This window comes from Lytechinus pictus, chromosome 11 (assembly GCF_037042905.1).
Source record: "Lytechinus pictus isolate F3 Inbred chromosome 11, Lp3.0, whole genome shotgun sequence".
NCBI lineage: Eukaryota > Metazoa > Echinodermata > Echinoidea > Temnopleuroida > Toxopneustidae > Lytechinus > Lytechinus pictus.
In genome coordinates, this window is record NC_087255.1 from 21861932 (window position 1) to 21887312 (window position 25381).

The window sequence follows — 25381 nt, forward strand, 5'->3', positions numbered from 1 at the left end:
CAGTTAAAAGCTACTTAAATCCTTCTATCTGATTGGCTGATGGTAAATTTGTTACAGAAATTGTGCATTTGTTATTATAATAATACTTTATGAAACAGGACCCAATTGTTTAAGATTCACCCATTGGATACCGAACCTACATGTATATGTATGAACGCTGTAGTCTTTGGAAAAAGAGTGATGAAGCACATCTAGCCAGTCTCCAACTGGTCTAAATAATAAATCCTAGTACACTCACCTATCCACCAATCCTTGATGGGATAGAAATACTCGGTGCGATTGACGATGAACTCAAACTCTGCCTGGTCATCGATGATCACCAAGTCTGAGTCTTCGACGACTGCACAACCACTCCTGCCGCTGGACCAGATAGATCCATACTCGCTAGTGACGAACCGGTAACAACCGCCATTAGGACCAGATTCATAGTAAGCAGGACAAGGCCCTAGAAGGGGAGAAGGGAAGGAGGAAAAAATTGACTACTCTTTATTAGGGCTGAGTCAAAACGTTTTAATGCTGTTCAACGACCGTTAAATGAATAAAAGTTTAGCCATTTTGACAGCCATATATTAGATCAAGGGAAAAAAAACCTCGCCCAAATTTGCTAAAATTTCATGTTTTACATACATGAAATGGCCAGATATTCTTAATATTTCCTTGAAATTCTAAGTTCTTGAGTCTAATTTACACTTAATTCTTTGTGAAACACCCCCCCCCCCCCCCCCGATGTAGCAACTTAATTCTTGCTCTTTCTTTTACTCTTGTTAACATGGGTATGAAATTATTTTTATTGATTCAAATTTGTTTATGCATTCTTTTCATCTGGGTTTAACCTTGAAGTTGGTGGCTTAGTGCTATCCACAATAATCACTAGAGTAACACAAACAAAGTCATGTAGATATCAAAAATTTCAGTCAGTACTTAAAGTTTTCAATGACACTCAAGAATATGAATTTCTGTGACCCGTACGGTACCTGTACCAAGAAAATTCAAATACAGCTTTGAGGGAAAATGATCACTGTAATAGAAGGAACACTGTGTCATCAATAATTTTTCAAAGCCAATTGTTATGTTTTCCTTTCATTTGCCTTAATTAGATACAGTTACGAAATGTGTACCCATTGGCTTCAACACATGCAAAACTTCACTGCTCATTCCCCAACCTCCCACTGCTTTGTTCAAGCAGAAACTGGAGGATTGAAAGGGAAAAGATGCAGACCTTTGCCAGAGGAACTTAACCCATTGCCTACTGCGACTACATGATCCCTGTACAAAGCCTATGGGAACTACAAGCTTCGGTAGACAAAGGGTTAGTTCTGTAGTCTTCAATAAAATGTGAAGATCACCTTCAGGTGTGGTGACGTAGACCGGTCCGACCTGAGGAAGCTCTGCATCAATCCTCTCACCAGCCACAGTGATGCTGTAACGGGTGCTTGGTTGTAACATGGTCAGGTCATAGCTGTCAACGCCTCCGCCATACACCAAAGCTAGATCGATTGAAACAAAACACTATAGAATATGTATAAGTTGGAATTAAAGTGGAATAGGAAAATAGGTGTTGACTTGAATGGAAGACCAGCCAAATTCATTCGGTAAAAAATTACGAATTCAATCTACATTTTGTTTTTGTAAATAAAGATAGGAAAGATAAAATATATAACGATAGAAGTAATGATGGTGATGATGATGATAATATTGCTGTTGCTCCTCCTCCTCCTACTACTACTACGAATGCTGCTGCTACTACTACTATTACTACTCATTCCTTCTAATACCACTACTAATTTATCATACTACAATACTACTGCTACTACTACTACTACTACTACTACTACTACTACTACTACTACATAACTACTACTACTACTACTACTACTACTACTACTACTACTACTACTACTACTACTACTACCACCACCACCACCATTACTACTACAAGATTCGAGCAAATCTATATCTTGAGTAGATAAGCAAACTAAATTTTTCATTATATCATTCAAAACAGAAAATATTTGGACAGAAAAAACGGCAGATATCAGAATTTTGAACCCAAGTGCACAACATCAAATGAATATACAAAATGTTGAATAATGATGCTTTACATATTGTCACGATTCAGACAATGATAGATGAAAAATGAAAAGACATACCCCACTCTGGCTTTCCTCCAAGGAACGTATCGAGATAGTAGATGTTGTATAGGACGACATCACAATTGTATTCAGATACATTCCATGTGACTCGTACAGTGTCCCATGCAATGGCCGTGGCATTGACGTTGAACACATTCTCATCCCCTATATTGAAGTCTGGGTAAAAGCAGAAACAAGAAATGAAGAACTATCAAAGACATAGGCTTACATTACTGGTGGGTGTTTCATAAAGCTTTGGTAAGTTAAGAGCGACTTTAAGAACGACTGGTAATCCTTTCTAGTGGCAAATGGTGTATTTATTGGGGATGGTTTAGCGCGTAAGAAAGGTTCACCAGTCGTTCTTAAAGTCGCTCTTAACCTACGGACAGCTTTATGAAACGGCCCAGGTTTAATTTCAAAACATATTGAACTTTGAGTCATGTTGTATTTACTATTGTTCATATGAATGAAAAAAACAAAACACCTAGGACTCAAAGTAGCGGAAACACTTTCAAGATATCTGTAACTGAAAAATCATCATTTAATAAATCTCCTGAGGAGATTAATATAATATGTGTTATATCAATTTTGACTGTAGCAAATCAGATTACACTCCCTTGTCTACAGAAGCAGAGTAGCGATAAATACCAAATTCACAATTGATTTCAAGACTTATGATCAATTTAGGGACTGAAAACAGACTTGTGATTGATTGCGAGTATCTTGCAATGCCCCATAAATGTATCTCACCTTTAGGAGTGACTTCACAGATGTAGTTAATGTTCATCGTATCACAGACCTGATCGTAGACGGTCATGGTGTCTGGGTCGAACACTCCACAGTCGTCCAGACCATTCTGAGGGTAACCTTCTGCCCAGAGACTTTTCTGCCAATCGTTGGATGACGCACATGTGATCCACCTCCAATCTCCCTCAACCGAGAGATCAGAATATCCTTAGAGATCATTTTTTAAAAGTTAGAGTTTAATTGAGACTTAAATATGAAGAGATCACATTGATGCGCATGTGATGCAATTGAAAACCTTCTCAATGGATCAGAGTAGCCTTTTAATTTTTTTTTTAAGTATTAGAAGAAAAGTAGCCTTCAATAAAAATCAAATGTATTACAATTCCATTAGATTTTATTTCATTCATCATACAAAATGTAAAATACAAAAATCGCATAAGAAACAGAGAGCAAATAAGAGGTAGGAAAATATATTCAAGAGCAAGAAATTTAATGAGAATGAGGGTCAGCAGGGTAGACAGCGTTTTATCAATAAATGCTGACCCTGAATATATATATAAAAAAAAACTAAATATTTGTGTTTGAAAGTGAAAGATAGGTACCCTACAAGCACTTATATCTTCAAAGAAAATTGATAATCTGTAATAGAATTTTCATAAACTACTGACGACCCTCTACATAGGGGTCGATCTGAAAATTATATTTTTTTTCCAGTTTACATGGACATTAATCCATTGACCACCAAATTCTCTGTATCCTATTCCAAACTTGGTTCCTGATGGCAGCAGATTAAACATATTTTTTTGTGTTTAAACTCACCTATTCTCCAATCTCTGCTATCATTGAACTCTTTAGTCCTATTAGTGATATATTCCAACTCCCATTCATCATCAATGATCATCAGGTCATGTTCAAAGTTGTCTCCTGCTTCAGAGCAGTAGAATCTGTGGAAGAGTGAATAATAAATTTACTCACGGGGAACACTGCTCTCACATCCTTTCTGCCTCAAACAGAAAGAGAGAGGGCGACATATCCGGCACTGTGCTGGTCAGCATAGCCGAACGTGAAAAGTGAATACCACAAGGTCTCTTGCCTAAATAAAATTACAGATCTGACATGAAGCTTGTCAGCATTGGTGAGTTGGCATTCGTACAGAGAACAGTACTTCCTCAGCCCATGAAAATCAACTAGGATTTCAGTCACATAGTCAGAGATGATAATTTAGTCAGTGCTGACAACTTCCTTGAAATCACCCCACCCCCCGGTCGAGTTGGCATTCATGGTAATAACATAATAAAATTCAGACACCAACGCATCTCTGAAAATCAAAACTGTCTAAGGATTTCAGTCAAATTGTAAGAGCTGATAATTTAGTCTGCACTGACAACTTCCTTGAAATATCTGCCCAGTTTAGTAAATTGTGTGAAGTCCCTTGTTCCCTTAAGTTCTGATTTATCCGATCATCCTCAACTATGTGAATGCATCAATACCATAACTATTGAACAGAAAATTTGTACAAAGTCCTTTTTTTGTACAAAGAGAAGCACACTGGATAGCCAAGATAATGATGCGCACATGAATATATTAAAGTCATATTAAAAAATGTTTTAAACAGACATATTCATTTTCGATGTTGGGGCTGCTGGCTTTCTACAGTTGCGGTTGATTGGATTAATCAAAACTCTCTGTTTGACAGGACACAGAATTTACTGCATTGCCAGGGTTCAAAGACAATGAATTGTGACACATTTGCTCTTGCGACTGTTGCTCCGGTCTTAATATCTCAAAGGGCATAGGGATTGTAATAGAGGATATGGTTCAGAAAAATGTAAAGATGAGGATTAGGGTTTATTTAGTGTGGGATGTTAGGTTTTATGTCTGGCTTAATATGCAGATTTTCCATCAGAGCAACTGTCACTGGAGCAAATGTCATGGAACCTTCCAGATAGGCTACAGAGAAAGCCATCTGCCTCCAAAGAATTGACAGACCTTACTAAAGTTAAAATTTATCCACTGAAATGTTGCATCTCTCTATACTTTCTTCCATCCCTTCTTCCTGAAACCATCCCTTTGAGCTGTCTGGAATTCTCCCCCTCCCTTGGCCGCCAATGTCTGATTGACAAGCTCTACTGCAGCCGCCCACCCTTACAGAGTCACTGTCCCCACATGTAAGTCAAACACTTCTCTCAATCAATCTTCGTACATACCAAGGACGGCTTGGCCTTGGAACTCACTTCCTGCCATCACATTACCTTAAGCTCCCAACATGGACAGATTTAAGAATTGTGTTCGGTCGTATTAAATCATTTTGATTTAAAAACTTCGTATTTATTTCAGTCATGGTTTATAATTTGGTAAATACTGTATGGGCCATTTTCATCATTTTTTTATGGCAATAAGTGGCCGAAAGAGAAAAACTAAAGTAAAAGTATATCACAAGGAATTGATGCTTATTAGAACTCGTAGCACACACCTTGTATTGTCCCAGTCGTTACCATAGCGACCAAAGTCTTGGAACCAGTAGCACCGCCCATTTGCTGCTTCCTCATAGCCAGTTGGACATGGGTCTGGATAGGGCACAGCAAGATCAATAAATGTATATAATAACATGAACCTGACAAGTTTTCAAGTAGGACAGCATATAAGGAAACAAGCACTCAAAGAAATACAATGTATTTGAATGAATGATAAAAAGAAAAAATTCTTCAGAAACTTCTTTTACGCCTTCTTTACAAAGGGAGCTCAGGTGGTAGAGCGGGGTTTTGTTTTCCAGTAACCCGAGTTCGATTCCCAATTGGTGCGCTAGTGCCCTTTGGTAAGGCATTTAAATTCTCATCACCATGCAGGTCCCTCGGAGAGGACCTTAAGCCGTCAATAATAATAATAGTTGGATTTATAAAGCGCTTTTTGCCAGAGGATACAAAGCGCTGCTATTATTACCCCGGCTTTAGCTCGAGCTACCTCGATCATCTAATCTAAAAAATCTAATCTAATTCATGCTTTCTTAGCAATCAGAAAAAAAATCACTACCATTTACCATTTTAAAAACGTCTTCAAATCATGATTCCAGGGTAGAAAAGTGGCAATGAAACACATCCCTGGATGTAGATCTCAGACTTACCTGATTGGCCCATGACTGGTCCAACTCTGTCCAGTTCACCAGCAGAGATGAGGACAGCTACACTGATATTCACAGTGGTGTTTGGTAATAGGCCTTGAATACGTGCTCCAGAAGAATCTCCACCGTAGATGATTTCTGAATATCAAATAATGAAAACATAAAAAGTCAATAGAATTACTATTTTGCCAATAATAAGCTTTTATACTTCAACCTAATGGACACTAAAGTATAAGATATCTTGTGTTGAATTCTACGGAAAAAGAGTGTTATAGTGATATCAAATAATTTCCAACAATTAAATAATTGTGTTCCATTGCTAATTGGATTCTTATTGTGCCAAAACTAATTCCATTTATAAGTCAGTCTAAGTCAGTGCACAAAATCTTGTTTTTTTTTACATGTTTTGAATGGGACAATGGCAGACCTCATAAAATTGTATTGATCTATAACTGAAGAACATAATTATTTTCTGGTTTGAATGCAGATAGATATTAAAATGATAAAGAACGATATGATTTATTCTATTTTATCAATACCATTACCAGCTGGACCATTGTGTGCAATGTTAGGCAAGGCATTCAAGAAATTAACAGGAAATATTGTAACCAAAAGCCATGTTTGAATAGAGAGAAGGGCGTACCTTGGAAATCACACAGTAAAGCCATGTTAAGATTTGGTGCGACAAGGCTCAGCAACATTTTTCTTTTTTTTTAATTCTGTTCACACATGGCAATATAAAATGCTTCACTTTTGCTTAAATACACACATCCTTAAATCTCAAGACTATGGTCAAAGGTATGGTAACAAATCTCATGAAACATGACAATTCCATAATGATGTGATGATTCAAGTTAAATACATAATGTGTCTATTTTGTGCTAATGTTGTTAAGGAAGTTGACTGGTCACCAGTCTTCTTAACGTCTCATATCTGAAAGACTACGTACAGAAAATGTTGTTTTGTAGTGCCAGGTCGAAAAAAGGACTTAAATGAACATAACATAATTTCTTCGTAAATGCTGATTTTCAAAATCAAAGAGAGGCAAAATAAAAATAAATAAAACTTACTGAAAATAAACAAAGTTAAATTTCGTTTTAGGTCGGATACCTTGCAAAAAGTCAGTGTCTTCAGGTGGATTCCACTATAAAGGCACTCTGCAACTTCTTGTAGCTGCTTTTCTGAATTCCCCATTGTTTTGTCTATGATGAAGTAATAATAATAATATTCCGCATTTTTATAGCGCTTAGCACATCGAGCGACATCTCTAAGCGCTTTACAGATACATTATTATCCTGGTCATCGGATCGGCCTTGCATGACCACATACAATGTATGCACCTTCTCCACTCCCTGGGGAGCGTTACAACAAGAATTCCAAGATTCAATTGCTAGGCATACTACATAGGATTTTGCATCCTACCGCGTACCCAATCAACAAGTGGGTGGAGAGTGGCAAATTGTGGATTGACGCCTTGCCAAAGGACGCTAGGCTATGGTGGGATTCGAACACACAACCCTCTGATTACAAGGCGAGAGTCAGAACAGCTACACCATGGCGCTTCCGCGACAATTGGTAATGAAAGAAAATAAACACATTATCATCTTTCCAGAGCTTGTGAGCTTTCACCTACTCATTTCTGCAGGCTTCTTCAGACTAGCGCTCACTCGCCGTAGATGGAGTAACATCGGCAGCACGGCAGTCCAAGAGAATGTGAATGTACGTAGTAGAAAGTCTGTATTTTCCAGTGTCTCGGCTCACGGAATGTACGATGAATCGAGACGCTGGACAATACAAACTTTCTACTACGTACATTCCCATTCTTACCGACTGCCGCTTCTACCCCATCTACATTGAGTCAGCATTAGTCTGAAGAAGCCTGCAGAACAAGCAGACGAAAGCTCATTGATTGTGGAAAGATGAAAAAATGTGTTTTATTTGAGTTCTACCAATCAGATGAATCTCTTTACAAGTAATGAAAGGCCGCTTGCGGAATCCCTGCGAAACAGAGGCGGCTCTGACTCTTTGCAAGGTACCTTACATTCAATGCTTACTGGATTCTTCCCTGTCATTCTCCATCTCTTGATAATATATCTTATAGCCATAGACATCACATGCATTCTCTGGCACAGTCCATGATATCTCCACACCGTATGAAGCACCACTTGTCTCCAAATTCTCTACCTTCAGTTCAGTAGGATCAAAACCTGCAATGATAAAAACATTCAGAAATATAATTTTGCTGTAGATGCATTATTTCGATTATGCTGTATATTCAAATCATACATCGTTGTATCATTTATATAATTAAGTATTTTATGTTTATGTTATGTTTTATATGGTCGAAAGCTATTTTGAAATTAATATGATTTGAAAAAGAAAACAAAAAATGGATCAGAAACAACAGGTCACTGGCCTTTTGTTGATCGCCCACATCCACTGAGATCACCTCCCGGCAGAACCTCACGCTTCGTAAATTTCTTTTTGTCCTGCTTCAATTTGTACATTTGATAGCTATACCTAAAATGGTATTACCCCCCCCCCCCCAGCCTTTATCTTAATTTCACTTATCTTTGTTTGTTGATTTGTATACTGTTTATGTATCATGTAATCTTTGTGTGTATCATAAGAAATTCTGAATTGATTTGTGCAAACAAATTAAATTTCCATTTGTACTTGATTGCATTATGGACAATAAAAATATCTGAATCTGTGAATGACTTAATGCGAGTCTTGTCATATCTACGGCTGTGTATGTGACCTATATGTGGCAATGTGAATGAGAGTAGCGCACATATATCTGTCCATGTTCTCGTGATGATTTGGGGTGTGTAAATGTCAGAATGTTAGTTAGTGAATAGAAAATTGGATGTTCATGCACATGTATATTCGGAGTAATATGTCATTCAGATCACTTTGTGTAGGAGTCCCTATTTAGTTGGGAATCCCCCCTTTTCCCCCATAATTGTAAGAAAAAGTAAGGAGAAAAAAAGGGCATTTGGAAAATAGAGATCTCGATAAAAAGGGAGGAAGGATAAGAGAGGTTGGAATGTATCAAATTGATTATCAAAAAGGAAAAGAATATGTACCATTACCTTTAGGAGATACCTCACAGACGAAATTAAACCTGACGTCGCAGACTTGAGCCTCGATCTCTCCAGAAGATGTCAGAGATCCACAGTCTGCCATCTCGTTGCTAGGGGAACCGGGAGCCCACAGGTTCATCTGCCAATTGTCCGACTCGGTGCAGTCCACCCATCTCCATTCACCCTCCACAGAAGTATCATGATAACCTTTTATAGAAATAAGGAATGGTTCAAAGAGCTTCCCTGGTTACCGGTCCAAAAGAGCAGTGGTGGTAAAAAGTTAGTGAACACTACCAGAAAATGTACTGCTCCATGCTGAGTGTTTAATGGAGACAACAACACTACAATGTTTGGTGAGCCAAGAGACATAAACTTTATTGAATGCAATATTTTATCACCTGACTTCACAATTGAATATCTAAAACATGGCAGAACTTGAACACTTTAAATATTTTCATTTTCTGATGGGGTTCACTAACTTATTAGCACCACTGTACATATAAGATTGCTTTGCTTGTTTACACGTCCATAAGTGGTGACACAACATTTTCTCCTGCGACAGTTGCTCCGAGCTTTATTTTGTCTAAGATCAAAGGATTAGGGTTGCAATAGGGTTTTATGTTAGGTTTGAAGTTTTATTTATCTTTACAAATTGAAATTTTGAAAGCATGAAGAAAAATCATTCTTTCACATGAGCTAATTTTATGTTTTTGCATTTTGAAGACCAAATTACTATTTTGGTTATTTACAGAGAACCCTCCCTGGCGACTTATTGTTAAATTTGGGGTGGTAGGTCACATAGAGGCTTTTTTAATACTGTACCTATCCACCAGTTATTTGTATCCCCAGTAGCGTTTATCTGTTGCATGATATAGTCCAGCTCCTCTTGATCGTTAATGATCGCGAGATCAGAGTCCTTACGCATCCAACAGGTTTCACGTGTGTAGTGCCAGAAAGATGGGCTGCCCTCAACAAAGCGGTAGCATCTTCCATTGGGAGCAAGGCTGTAGCCATCCGGGCAAGGTTCTGTGAAAGTACACATGATTTAAAGCGACCTTTCATTGACAAATCATGGGGAAATCAAGGCTAATCTCAGAACAGAGAAGGAATTCAAGTCTTTCACTCGGCTGCATGCCTGGGGGTGTTATGTAATAGACGCCGGCATGTCTGGGAGGTCTATAGGAGAGCAATAGTTAGTAGACTAACCAACCAGAAGTAAACTGCGTGTTTTCAATTTGAAACATGTAACTTCACAGAGGTTATTGATTTTGGTTAAGCAATCAAGAGACCTGCTACAAGTCTAGGAATTTGGATTGTTGGAAACTGGAACTGCGATGATCCGAAGTAAATAACCATCACAAGTTCGGTCAAATTTGTGCTGTCCGAACTTTTATCGCATTAGTCCGAAGGGCGCTCATGATGGACGGATTATATTATGCAAGTCAATTAGCCTTTTGCAATTTTCGCATTGCAGTCAGTCCGCAAGCCCCTGTGTTAATGAGCAAATGAGCAAAATTTATCCAAGTCTTCTCGTGGCTGAATTCATGTCCCTGCAAAATCTCGTGAATTGTGAGACTTCTTTCTCAAAGAATTTAACCACTTTCTCCTTGAGTAATATTGATTATTTTTGTACCATGGGCAAGAGTAAATGTTACTCTTTCATATTGGTCATTTCTTTTGAATGAAATATTTTGATAAATAAGTGAATTTTTTACCTGAAAAGATGCATCAAACAGAATTTTCTTCCTCTGTTTTCACTTGCAAATTGTGCAACATTTTGTGTTTTAGGCACCAACATTATTTATATCATCAGAAAGCTCAAACTCTATACTTTCTTACAATGTCACTCTTGATATGTGGCATCTTTTAGATGGGTCAGCAGCCAGCTTTTTCCATCAAGATGCAAGACGAGATTTCTGAAATTTCTGAGTAACATAAAATCCAGAGTTCTGATTGGCTGAATACTGTTTTCAAAACAAACAGGCGCGGGTAATTTGAAGAGATTACCACATGGTGAGTGTGACCTTGCAGAGGCCCAGTGTGGGGAACATTGGAATTTGCGTGGGTGTGTGGTCTCTATGACCAATCAGAGTGCAGTATTCTTGTTTTTGAGCTGCAAAATGTACTTGGCCTATGAAAAGCTGGCTGCTGACCCATCTAAAATACATCTTCTTATAAAAATTATATCATATTAAAGCTTAGATCTTCAGCTTTATCATGATCTAAAAATCATTTGTGCCCAAACAGAAATTAAGTGTGAAAACAACAACTTTTGTTGCATGAAAAAAATATTTTGTTTCATGTTTTAGATCAAAAGTTTTTCCTATATTACAACATTCTTTTAAAAATCCAAACACATTTATTTATTTTATTTATTGATATATTCATATTCCACAATCATCAAAGTACATTTATAATAAATCATTTTAACATTTGAAAAAAATGCATAACACACAGGATTGAAACGTAGCAATGAAATGAAAAAAGTGGAGGGGCCTACTAAAAAGCAAAGCTTGTAAAATGTAGACCCCCTATCAAAATTTTATACAAGGGTAATATGATATAAGTAGAGTAAAATAATCAGCAAAATTCTATGAAATTATATATAAACACTGTAACACAAATGTATTTACACTATATACAAAATTAAATATTGACTTTAAAATAATCAATACTACCGTGGGTAAGTATGAGGTTCACAAAACATTTGATTGAATCAATAAGAATTCAGAATAAATTTTTTGATGAGTAATTTAAATCGGTTTAGATTAGCTGCCTCTTTTATTACTCTGTCCAGAGAATTCCAGAGTTTTGGTCCTGTGAAAAATACAGTTTTGCTAGAAAATACTGTTCTACTTTTGGGTAAGTGATAGTCATTTGAATGTCTCGTATTATATGAATGTAAAGAAAGAATGATTCTTCTTCTTTACAAAGATACCAAAAACATGAAATTTGGTCAATATTTAGAGCAGCAATGGCCGAATAAAAAGAGGTGTTTTGGTTCGCACCAAGCTCATTAACTATGCAAAAACCCTCTAGTCATGAATATCACTTGGATAAAAGAAGCTAGTTTTTCAGGGCTTGCGGACTGACTGATTGACTCAATTTCCCCATAATTTGTCAGTTGGGCTCTTTAAGATGATGAAATTGTTGATATTGTAATAATAGCATAATAACTATGATTGGATGATGTTTGAAGGTTTGCATGGTGGTATGAGCAATCGCGGAAGAGGTTTACGGTACAACATGTGTAAAGTCCTGAGATAAGAAGACAGACAGTCGGAACATCGAGTCTACTCTCCTGCTCCTGCTATTACTGTATTCGCCGACTCAAGCCATCCTTCTCTCACCTACTCAAGCCTTCTACCCAAGCCTGCCTACTACTCAGCTTTCCACTCCTGGTTTACAGTCCTAAGGACTACACTCATTTCGAAAAGAATACTCTACTTTCTAATCTCCACTTTCTTGCCTTTCCAATTCACCCCCTATTCTATCCACTTTTCTTATCTCAGTCCTTCCAGGACTTTACACATAGTGTACCGTAAACCTCTTCCGAGATTAAATATATTTGGTATCGATAGTGACTTGAATCTCATAGAAATACAACAAACATATTTGATGTATAAAATGAAATGAATTGACAACTTATCAAAACAGCTAGGACATATCTAAGAATCACATAAAATACATTAAATCAAACTAAATCCCGTCAGTTGAAATTTAATTGAATCATATATTGAACAATGAGGGATGATTATCCACGAGACTCGTCTTCATATAACCTCAATAGCCCTGTGGCATAAATATTAATATTGTTAATGAATCTTTGCCATCCAATTGTAACTTCCATGGTAATAATGCCTCACAGCCAATCAATTTCAAGGATTTCTTGAAGTCACAACTTATTGATGGCAAAGTTATCATAATAGACCTTATGCATGTGACATCCTAATCTCATAGCGCCCTCCCTCAGAGGATATAGGAATAGGTGTAAATGGAGTTGTCAGAGATGAGCCAGCAGCAGCTCACCAGCGTATGCAAGGCAATGGCTTCAGCCTCTAAGATGGTGGCGCAGTGATGTCAATGCATAAGGTGTATGGTAACTTTTACACAATGGGGTCCATATTCAGTATCAATGCTTTTTAATCAAATGAGGTCATTTCCACATTAATAAAATCATAGAAAATCAATATATATCCCATCTTTATGGTCTGGTGGTTATGACTCTTGTCTTTCATTCTGAGGGATGTGGGTTCAATTCCCAGCCATGGCATGCTTTCCTTCAGCAAGAAATTTGCCCACATTGTGCTGCACTCAACCCAGGTGAGGTGAATGGGTACCCGGTAGGAAGAAATTCCTTGAATGCATCAGCGCCTATATGGCAGCACGGCCAAAGCCGGGATAATCATAGTTGCGCTTTGTATCCTCAGCCAAATTAAATCCAGCTATTATTATTATTATTTTATTTTCAAATAACAGTAAAATTTTCAGCAATACCTGTTGTCGCTGTAATAGGGCCTACTGGACTAAGCTCTATATCTTTGCTAGTATGTGCAGCTATTGTGACATCATACGTCGTGTTTGGTAGCATGCCTCTGACCACTGCACTAGAGGTATCCCCACCGTAGACAAAAACTGATAATTGCAACAACAACAAAAAAGAAGTTAAATTAATTCTATAAAAAAGGCAAAACTGACGTAATATGGCATGAAGAAGATTATTACAAAAACGAAAAGAACTTTGCAGATTACACGTGGATATTTAACACCCTCCCCCCTTTAAAAAAAAGAAAAAAAGACAGACGGTACAAATGAAAATGGAGATAAGGAATTTAAATTTGTCCTATTTCGCATACTTATACTATCATTTGGTCTACCATCAGTTCGTCCACTATCCACATGGTCTAATTGCCATTTGGTCCACTCACCATTTTGTCTAATAGCCAGTTGGTCCAATAGCCATTTAGTCCAAATACCATTTGGTCTAATTAGATCAAGTGATAATTGGGTGAAACAAATGAAAATGAAATGGGTATTAGACCAACTGGTTTGGGACGAAATGGTCATAGACGAACTGGTGATTAGACGAAGTGATTATTAGACCAAATATTTATTGGACCAAATGGCTGTTAGACGAAATATTGATGGACGGACTGGCATAAGACTAAATGAAGGTAGACCATATGATGATTGGATGAGTTGGCAGTAGACGAATCGGCAGTTTACCAGTCATTGCAGTTCACCTAATTTATGTTTACCTTTTCTTATATTTTCATGTACTATACTGAACTATTTGTGATATTTTGAAAACGTCCTGTTACTTTGATTGTACTTTGTTTTATTTTGTTACACAAAAATGAATAAACTCTAAATATAAATCTAATCTGATTGTAACTGGCCTAAATAAAGGAAAGAAGGAAAACAATATTCAAGATCAGTGCAGTAATAATTACATGTATAGAGTTATTCAAGGTCTAGAAACATGAACTGTAGCTTATAAATAGATATAAATAGATATTTTGCAGAAGTAGAGGGATAACTTGATGACTAGAAAGCTTGTCATCCCAGAATTTTATTGCAACAACTTTTTTGATTTCATTTCATCAACCTTTTGTGTTGATAAAAGGACATTTGTTTGCATTTGTATTAATTCTTGTTTGCTTGAAGCACTTAAAAACATTGTACATGTATTACATGTGATATAAATGTTGCATTTTGTTACTATTACAACAAATTTAGAGAAAAATACTACAACATTAATAATCAAATAAACATCATACATAATTCTTGTAGCACATTTCATCTTACTTGAAGCCCTGGTAGAGATATCTCCAGTCAAGTAATAGTAAATACGATAGCCAATCACATCACAGCTTGTCATAGATACAGTCCATGTGACCTCTAGGCCATAGGTTGTTGCCGTGGCATTAAGGTCATGAGGATTAGCATCTTCATCCCTGAATCCTAAAGGTCGTAAGAATTGAAAATATAGTGACAAATTTAATTTGCAGTTTAATGTTTCACCAAAGAAGACAAAGTAAAAAAATGTTTGAAGTTACACTAAGGTAAAGTCTGACATAAAAAAATGATGATGAAGAATGAATAATAAAGCAAAAAAATATATACATATATATAATAAGCTCTCTCATCAAATGATCAATTGTTAAACCTTCTCAAGGAAAATATTCGTCATCAGATTAGGCATTTAACATTTAGGTGCTATCTCACACAGATAATTGAGAGGGGTATCAAAAACCAGATCAACAATCAATTGTTGGCTTTCCTCATTTAAGATTACTTAAAATGAAATCTTTTTGTTACTTATCTTTCAGAGCACATCAAAAGTAATTATAATCTAAACCCTATGTGATAGGAACTCATTGAATTTTTTTATCATTATCATTATTTTCACAACAATTAAATCAAACTAATAATGTCTTTCCTTAATACTTTGCAACTATCAGATAATTGAAATAAACTCACCAAATGCCTTTATTATTTCAAAACACTGCTATGATTGTATATGTAAGTAATATCATCTTTAATGTCATGTTCCAAATGCAGATGGTTCCATGACAATTGCTCCGTAAAGACTTGCTCCGATGGAAAATCGACACATTAAGCCAAACATAAAACCTAACCCCCAAGACTAAATAAACCCTAATCCTCAGCCTCACATTATTCTGAACCAAAAACTCTATTGCAATCCTAACCCTATACCGTCAGAGATATTAAGACCGGAGCAAATGTCGCGGGAGCAAATGTCATGTCACCATGCAGATTGTATAGTCATATATATAATTTTTTTATTTGTTGTTTTTATGTTCAAGAACCATTTGTTGTTTTTATGTTCAAGATGAATTTCCACTTCTAGAAATAAATACTTAAACTTACTTATATACTTATACAAATCCAAGACATAATAAGTCCATACCTTTTGGTGCAATCTCACACAGATAACTCAGAGGAGTATCACAGACCAGATCAACAATCTGACCGTCAGGCTGCAATGCTGCACAGTCTAGACGACCGTTACCAGGGTGACCAGGTACCCATAATGCATCCTGCCAACGAGACGATTCACTGCAGTCGATCCATCGCCAATCGCCTTCAACAGACTGGTCGGAATAACCTGAAAAATGGTTAGAAATATCGTAAGACTCAAGACGGTTGATGAGGTGAATCACTCATGAAGACGGACAATCAGTCTGCCCAAAATGTCTGGTCTTCTCTCCCGCTCCTGCTCTACAGCTCCATTCGCCGACTCATGCCAGCCTTTTCTAATCGACTCGAGCCTCTCTCACCTCTCCAGCTCAACCAGCCTTCTACTCAAGCCTCTCATCCTGCCTGCTACATGTATTACTCAAGCTTTCCACTCCTTCTGGTTTACAGTCCTAAGGACTACACTCGATTACGACATACTCTACTTCCTAACTTCCACTTTCTCGCCTCTCCATTTCACCATGATCTCAGTCCTTTCTATGGTGTACTGTAAACCACTTCTGCAATTGTTCATATCCCCATGCAAACCTTCAAAAATCATCTGAGATGAATCAAGTAAAAAAAACAACTATTAGACAGTTGAAATAAAAATTGAAATAAATAAATAGATAAATAATAATAATAGTACGGAAGATGTTGATCATCGTTGTTCATTGTGTAAGTATAGAATCGGTAAAGGAAATAATCTCTTGTCTCACGATGCAGCTTACGGTATAAAAGGCGCACGCAGCGAGTGTCCACTTCATTGCCTGACGAAGAATAGCAATTGCAGTCGAAACGTCGCAATTTCAGTTTGCCGCATCGTGAGACAACAGATTATTTCCTTTACTGATAATAATAATAATAACAATAATACAAATAATATTTATAATAACAATAATACAAATAATATTAATAATAACAATAAAAATAATTATAATAATGATAATATTAATGATAATAACGATAATAATGCTACTACTAATAATAATATCATTAATAATTACATATTGCGCTTATAAAGCACCAAATCTACTCTGTAGCGATCTCAAGATGCTATTTAATAATTATGAAGGAAATTACGAAGCATTTAAAAGAAGTTTTTTCGGTGTTATTTTTTTAAGTTTCAGAAATTAAATTTCTTTCAATGACATCAGCAGGCAAAACAAATTTTTCTTTCCAGGGGCTATTTTTCACAACTTACTGCCCAAATCTGCAACATTGGACAAGCTTTAACATTGCAATTAATGGGGATTTCCTGGGCTCTTTTGAGCATTTTGGGGACTACATTGCCCCCAGACACTGTGTAACCTTTTCCCTGAAAATCAGGAAAACTGTTCCATAACTTAGAAGATGAGTGCACAAATGATCTTTCCCCTCCAGGTTTCGGAAACTCTGGGGGTGACAAGAGAACCGGAAGTGGAGGTACGTAAGGATCTTGAAGGGGGTAATGCTCATTACCTATCCACCACATGATGTTCGGATCAATCTCAGCTGTTCTATTAATCAAGAAATCCAGCTCCATCGGATCATCGATGATGACCAGGTCAGAGTCGGGCTCGTTGTCGCAGGTCCTTCGTCCCGTGGGCCACCAGGAACCATATTCCAGGATTCTGAATCGATAGCAGTGGCCATTGGGCCCCTCCTCGTAGTTTTGAGGGCATGGAACTGGACAGTTGTAAGCAAGGAAAACAGATTAATCATTGGCAAACTTGGTTGATGCACTAAGGAAGTCTTTAAATCCTGGCTAAAGCTTTGGTACAGGTAAAAAATGTGAATTACACTAGAGTATCAACTAACATGAAAATCTTTGAAGTGTCGGACCACTTATTTTCAACTGCCTATTCTCTGTGAAATTTCAATATTCAAATCTTGAATTACTAGCGCCCTCTCTCAAATATGTTTATATCTTTCTTTAAGAAGGTTCTTTGAGCACTTATCTTACAAATGAAGTGATTGGTTATCAGAAAACTATAAAGATTATATCCTGCATTTTCAACCAATTTCATGGTCTGGAGCAGGTTATGAATTTATCAAAAAGAATTACCCACACAGATATTTTATATCCATCGAGCACCTGATTAAAATAAGTTTTCATGTAAAATTGCAAAAATTAATTCTGTAAAGCGACCCACGGCATACACAACAAATGTTTATGATCAAATTCTTTGAAAAATCTCATTACTTAATTTATGCAAAAAATCAAAGGTTCGCTCTGATTCATTCTCTGCTAATTATTTTATTGACAGACTCTTTGTAGGATTCTGATTTAATGTACTGAAAAAAAATCTTACAAATTTTTTGTTTGCTTTTAAATTTTATCTGGATTTCTGTGTTTTCATATTTTTGGTTTTACATCATTTTTTCGATGGAAACCGTCAGCAACTTTATTCTGATCATAAACAAGCTGAAACTGATTGAGTTCAATCAGTAAAAATAGAAATAATGATATATATATATATATATATATGAATTCTAACTTAAAACACAATTTGGACTGTCTTTGTACACATATTCATGTTTTGGAGCAATTTGGTGTCATGACATGCATTTACAAAATGTGTAATTTGAGAAAGAGGTACCCTGGGGTTGCAGATTTGGTTTTAGAAGTTGTACAAAACTTGAATATAAAGATATGAGATGGCATGGCGCCAGCTTTTCGCGTTACAGACTTATTGCAAAAAATGTTGAGGGGTGGGTGGGGGGGGGGGGGGACTGAATAAAAAAAATGAACAAGTTCAGATCTTGTGAAGATAACACTAACCTGTAGATAAAGTGATTGGTTCTGTTCTACCAAGCTCAATATCTTTGCTCGTCATAATAGTAACTGTGATGTCATAGGATGTGTTGGCATGGAGACCAGTGACAGCGCCGCTCATAGATTCACCACCATTCACATACACTGTGGATGATTACAAAAAGAGAAACAATGGGTGATTTCAAGTCTGGTGTTGGCCTTGGTGTTGGTGTTGAAATTTGGATTGCTTCCCCTGGCTCCAAAACTTATTCATACTTTGTAAAACTGATCCAGGTCACATTATTAACACCTCAACAACTAGTGAGTTACTTTTCAGGACCATCTTCATTTTATGTTTGGTGTTATACTCTTGTAAAAAATGACCTAACACCAACACCAGAAGGTCAACACCGTACTTGAAATCACCCATTAAGATGATTAGGTCATCATCAATAAGACTCTTGATATTCATCAATCATGTATTAAATTAGACATTTAAATTTTAAAACACAGACCAAACTTTCAGATGCAGAAACTCATATATACACTGGTTTCATGCTACTATGGATTTACAATTAAGATAACGGCATTACAGTTGATAGATAATAACATATTTACATGTATTCATTTATTCAATTTCTGAATTAGAGTAGCCCTATTAGTAGTTAAGTACAGTTCTACTGGGGACATTTGTGTGTACATGCACATAAATCTGTATGCACTTCATAATGTGTAATCACTAATTGACAAGGCTTGATATTTTGACATTTCTAGGGCAAGGCTCCTTTTTAATAGGATGTATTTCTATATTACAGCACAAATGGGTAAAATAAAAATAAAAGGGGCATCAATTCCAATCAATAGGGTATCCACCCTCATAGAATATGATTAATTTAAAGGTAAAAGACAAAAGTTGCAGCAAACAATTATTTCATGAGAAAGTCTTTTAAATCATGGTTAATCGTAAAAATATTATCATACATCTAGATCTGGTACATTAATGTAAACTTATCTTTGTAAAATCATGAAATCTTAGCTCAAAATCGATAATTCTGATATCTAGCATAGAAAAGCATATGTGGGACAATGTATCAATATTGCTTTGAAAAATACCTGACATTTGATGGAATTCGGTGCTTATTTCGCTCAATTCTCAGTGATTACCCATTTTCTTCCAGAGTTATTTGGCACATATTTTTTTATTAATACATACAAACACTTTGGTGGTAATTTGATTGGATTATCTTCAAACTCATTTTGAGATCTTTACCACAACTAGTATTTATCTTTAAGCCCTGATTGGAATCATCGAGATCACAAGCATTAAGTGTAAACAAAGGTCAAAATTAAAATCTTGGCCACATGCAGGAACATTATGACCATTATGATCGTAATCATAAAAACTATTATCATTATAACCATCATGCAGGAATCCACAATATATTTCCTGATTCCTGTTGTTTTGTCTAGATCAGAAGTTGGGGGATTGAAAGTTGTAAAAGTAGAAAGTGTGATCCCCACTAAAAAAAAAAATCCTGAAATTTAAAGCTTATTGATGTTTTCTGAAAAGAGATTCAATCCAAAGTACACGAAATACAGAGATCTTAAACAATGGAGCAAACCTGATGTAATCACATCACTGTCTTCTCCTGTTATTTCATAGTAGATCTTGTATCCTACAGCATTGCATCCATTCTCTGGTAGGTCCCATGTGACGTCGATGGTATACATCCCTCCTGTTCCTCTTACATTCTCAACAACTTGAGAATTAAGATCAAAATCTGAAAATATGATTTTAAAATGTTATCAGTTTCACCATCATCATCATCATCATCACTGTCACCATCAGCAACATCATCATCATCATCGTCATTATCTTCGTAATCTTCATCATCATCATCAACGCTATCATTGTCACCATCATCATCATCATCATTGTCATCATCATATTATCACTCCTATCATCCCCCTCCTCCTCATCCTGCTCATAATCACTTTCATCATCATCATCATCATCATCACCATCATCATCATCATCATCATCATCATCATTATCATCATCCATCATCATCATCATCATCATCATCACCATCACCATCACCATCACCATCACCATCACCATCACCATCACCATCACCATCACCATCACCATCACCATCACCATCACCATCACCATCACCATCACCATCACCATCACCATCACCATCATCATCATCATCATCATCATCATCATCCTTATCATCATTACCATCATCCATTATCATCATCATCAACAACAACCTCATCATCCCCCTCCCCCTCCTCATCATCCTCATCATCACCCTCCCCCTCCTCATCATCTTCATCATTATCCTCCCCCTCATTATCCTCATCATCACTAATTATCATCATAAAATAGAGCAGCTTTGCACCTGTAGGATACAGTTCACACAGATAGCTGAATTTTCCATCACAGGAAAGATTGATGATGTCACCGCTTGGCTGAAGAGCAGCACAGGTAAGATCACCATCAGAGGGGTAATCTGGAGCCCAGAGAGTATCCTGGTAGCCGGTAGTGGTAGTACAGTCCACCCATCTCCATTCTCCAGCAACATGAAGGTCAGATAAACCTAGAAGAACAAGTAAGAGCTTTAGACCAAGCGATGTATTCTGGAGCCCATCAGCTATCCTGATAATTTGTAATGGTAGAACAATCCAACCATCTCCATTTTCTAGGATCACCTAAATGCCAATAATCTTCCAATTCTGTGGTTCATGAAGAATCAAACTCCTCTCTTGGGTCGAGTGCAGCCAATGTGGATATATTTCTTGCTGAAGGAAATTAACGCTTGGAGTTGGATTCAAACTGATGCTCCTCTGATTAAAAAGCCAGATACAGTGGATCGCATTACCGAACACTTTTCATAAATTCAATCGTATCAAACACAATTTACAACTATACCGGGTGTGAGAAAGTAAAATGGAATTATTTAATCAGAGGTAGGTTTAGCAATTACTTTCTTTCCCAGGGGCAAAGCCCCCGAGAGAAATTTGTTACATTACCAGACCAACCGAGGATGAATACTTCCCACTATGCTTTTGAAAGAAACGGCCGGTACATTTGTTTTATATCCCTTCCGTATCAAAGTTTGAACGAAAAATCATTGTTATCTAGTCCTAATTAACCCATCTTCATGATCTGGAAAGAAACCTAGATTGGCTAAGCTCTAATACAGGGTATATGCAAAATTGGCTTATCATCTAAGCTGGCCAATTCCCACTATGCTTTCGAAAGAAACGTCTGGTATATTTGTTTTATATCCCTTCTATATAAGTTTGAATGATAAAATATTTGTTATCTATTCCTGATTGACCCATCTCCATGATCTGGAAAAAATCTAGATTGGCTAAGCTCTAATTTATGCAAAATTGGCTTATCATCTAAGCTGGCCAGTTCCTGGATAGACTGTGCGTGGCTGCTACCAGCCCAACCCAGCTCACTCATGGTGGTGTGGTGTTGAGTGGCAGCTGTGAGCGCTTATACAATTTCACTTACCGGTTGTGAAGGTTTTGAACGATTCCTGCAGAACTAAACTTGAGCAACCCAAATCTTTTGATGATCAAATGATGGCCATCATAAATTTTATTTCAGCATGCAGATTCATTATAAACAAGCAAGACGCAATTTCACATTGACATTTGAAATTTATGATTCAGCTATTGCGCTGCACTCAACGGAACCTGATGAAGCGTCTGAGCCAACGCATCACTATACTTACCCGGTGGACACAGCCCGTTGTGTGCTGTTTCTGATTGCATTGTTTCCAGTCGGACGCAAAATAGAAAAAAAAATACTATTCTATTCTGACATCACAAACTATTTTGATCTCCAATGAATTTAATTTTTCTGGTAAAATTATTATAAGTCACATGAAGGGCTCTCGACCAATCCAATAGCAAAAAATATTTAGTAATGGATATAGTATTTTTCTATATAAGCCGGTCGGTTTTATGCAATACTCAGCATGGATCAAATTTGAGATTTCACTTACCAATCCACCATGTCATATTTGGGTTTATCTCCACACTTCTGTTGACAAGAAAAGCAAGTTCCTCAGGATCGTTGATGACAGCTAGATCAGAGTCTTCTACATTGTCACATGTCCTTCGACCAGTCGGCCAAGTAGAACCATAGTCTAGTATCCTGAATCGGTAACAGTGACCATTGGGGCCTTCCTCGTAATTGTCTGGACATTCATCTGTGGAATGGAAACAAACATGCATGTCATGGTTACTGGAGGATCTAATCAAAGGCAAACATGAAATCTGTTACATGAAAATTATGTTGATGAAAATGAGGAATATGTTGAGGCTAGCTCAAATTAAATTTCCAAAGGTTACTTTTTTTTCAAATTATTAATCAAAATTGAATTCTTGGAATGATAACACCAATATTTTATAATCCTTTTCATCAAAATGGCAAATTATTTAAAGCTTGATCATAGCTTACCTAGAAATGAAACTATGACTTAGAGTATGATGTGAATATCAAAAAAATACCAAGCTACATAACAATAAAGATAATACCCAAGCTGAAAAAAAAATGGTAAAACCGCTACATGTATTTGGCAAGTTAAGCACGATGATCTAACAAGCCTGTGACCATAATGGCGTTATGAGGTGAGGCACAACTGATATTATGCTGAAGTCTTACCAAAGTTGACATTGCTTGGCAATGTGACTTCCATGGTACCTTTCACCGACAATTTCCAGTGCATCAAGGAACTTTGTTAAAGCTTTGAATACCCCTTTTACTCAAATTTTGATATTTAGTCTTAACAAATCAAGTATTATCTACACAAGATATGAACATGCTTATAATTGTTTTTACATTTACCTGCTATACATGTACAAACAATTGTTCTACTTCTCAAAATTAAAGTGTCTAATACCACATACATGTAGGTTAAACCCATTTGGCCACCTACAATTTGGTCCACAACAATTGGTCTAATACCCAGATGGTCCAATTTCTATTCATCGAACCATATAGAATAAGTGATATCAGACCAAGTGTATATACTGTAGATGACATGGGTATAGCCTTAACCCTAATTTAACTGGGCTATTTCAGACCAAGATAAATGGAGGGAGTGGTCAATTTGAACCCCCTTCAGATCCCAGCCGCTGATTGCTTGATCGCCGCAAAAATTTGCAGGCGCATAGAGAACATGTAAACAAGAGTATACAGTAAAATTTTCAAAAAATTTATTGTTTTAATTATTTCATTAATTAATAATGCAAATAAGAGTATGAAATTTGCCCTAAATTTGTTGTTTTTGTTCATGTTTCTGCCTTTAACTCACTTAATATAGCTAGTAGAATGCAAATTTTTTGTGAAAATATCAATTTATATATTTCTAACATATATCTACCAAAAATTGCAAAACATAAATAATTTCCTAAGTATTTCATTGTTTATTTAATTCTTATGTACATGTATTTCTTTGTTTTTTCAAATCTTTGTTTTTATCGTTTTTTCAATTCACTTCGTCGCGACCCTTTGTGATCACAAATAGCATAAAGTAAATCCATTTAAACCGACAAAAGTAGAAATAATCATACAAGTACATTTCTGATTTTTGGTTGAAAAACACAATTTGCATTGACTTGGTACACGGAATCACATTTTGGAGAAATTTTGGGTCTGACATGCGTTTACAGAATGTTCTGTAATTTCGGAACTGCGTACCAAATGCATCACAAATTTAGTCTCAAAAGACTTAAAAGTAAAAAGTCAGCGAGCGGCATAGCAACCCCCACCCTTCCCAAGTAAGGGTTAATGGATATAAAAGAAAATGGTGAATGGGCATACCTGTAGAGAGAATGACTGGTTCAGTTCTAGCAAGCTCAATATCTTTGCTTGTCACAATAGCAACTGTGATGTTATAGGAAGTATTTGCACGGAGGTCAGAGACGGTCCCGTTGACAGAGTCACCACCATTGACATATACTGCGGAGAAATGAGAGAGTTAATTTTACCTCTTTACATGCCACTTCCATCAACTGGCATAAAATGATACACATAAGCCATACAGAGCTTCAGATTAGCTGGCACATGAAAAGGTGAGATAAAAAAAACGAGTTTCATCTAAGTAATAAAAAAAGGAAAAAAATTGTAGCTATTCTCATGATTTTGATTAACTTAAAGCAGGGATTCTGCATCCTAGAATAAGAACATACAATCTTAGATACGTTCCTGTATTGTTTTTTTTTTTCATTGTTGGCAGCCTCATCATCTATGGGCAAGTTTCAAGTTTATTTTCAATTCTACAAAACATTGTACATGTCATCAATGAAGTAACAATTAATTAGCAATAATTAAAATGTAGAACTGAGGTTATGTTTCTTGTTATCTTTGCAAGGTCAAATGGAGGTCACTCTTTATTGTGTATTGACTGGCTGTTGATATGTATTTTTTATCCATATATAATATATACCTTGTTTGTATATTTGCGTTTTTGGTCAATTTATATGTCATTTTATTTTACCTTGTATTAGCATTTGCAATTCAGCCTTTGGCTGCAACGAATGCTTTTTT

At 36.4% G+C, this 25381-nt stretch overlaps 1 protein-coding gene across 1 annotated transcript in view; it reads right to left on the bottom strand.

The window, feature by feature from the left end:
* The window catches only part of LOC129271967 (uncharacterized), an 85611-nt gene that overhangs the window by 23875 nt on the left and 36355 nt on the right, over nucleotides 1-25381 (bottom strand). The window contains exons 25-43 of the mRNA XM_064107017.1: nucleotides 24656-24793; nucleotides 22833-23039; nucleotides 21213-21410; nucleotides 20424-20582; nucleotides 18829-18966; nucleotides 17526-17732; nucleotides 16018-16215; nucleotides 14892-15047; nucleotides 13581-13718; nucleotides 9906-10109; nucleotides 9093-9290; nucleotides 8052-8204; nucleotides 6001-6135; nucleotides 5353-5446; nucleotides 3699-3823; nucleotides 2883-3086; nucleotides 2151-2309; nucleotides 1347-1487; nucleotides 239-445 (exon numbers count right to left, since the gene is read on the bottom strand). Of these exons, the coding sequence (XP_063963087.1) occupies nucleotides 239-445; nucleotides 1347-1487; nucleotides 2151-2309; nucleotides 2883-3086; nucleotides 3699-3823; nucleotides 5353-5446; nucleotides 6001-6135; nucleotides 8052-8204; nucleotides 9093-9290; nucleotides 9906-10109; nucleotides 13581-13718; nucleotides 14892-15047; nucleotides 16018-16215; nucleotides 17526-17732; nucleotides 18829-18966; nucleotides 20424-20582; nucleotides 21213-21410; nucleotides 22833-23039; nucleotides 24656-24793 (3159 nt within the window). The remainder of the gene's footprint in view (nucleotides 1-238; nucleotides 446-1346; nucleotides 1488-2150; nucleotides 2310-2882; nucleotides 3087-3698; nucleotides 3824-5352; nucleotides 5447-6000; nucleotides 6136-8051; nucleotides 8205-9092; nucleotides 9291-9905; nucleotides 10110-13580; nucleotides 13719-14891; nucleotides 15048-16017; nucleotides 16216-17525; nucleotides 17733-18828; nucleotides 18967-20423; nucleotides 20583-21212; nucleotides 21411-22832; nucleotides 23040-24655; nucleotides 24794-25381) is intronic.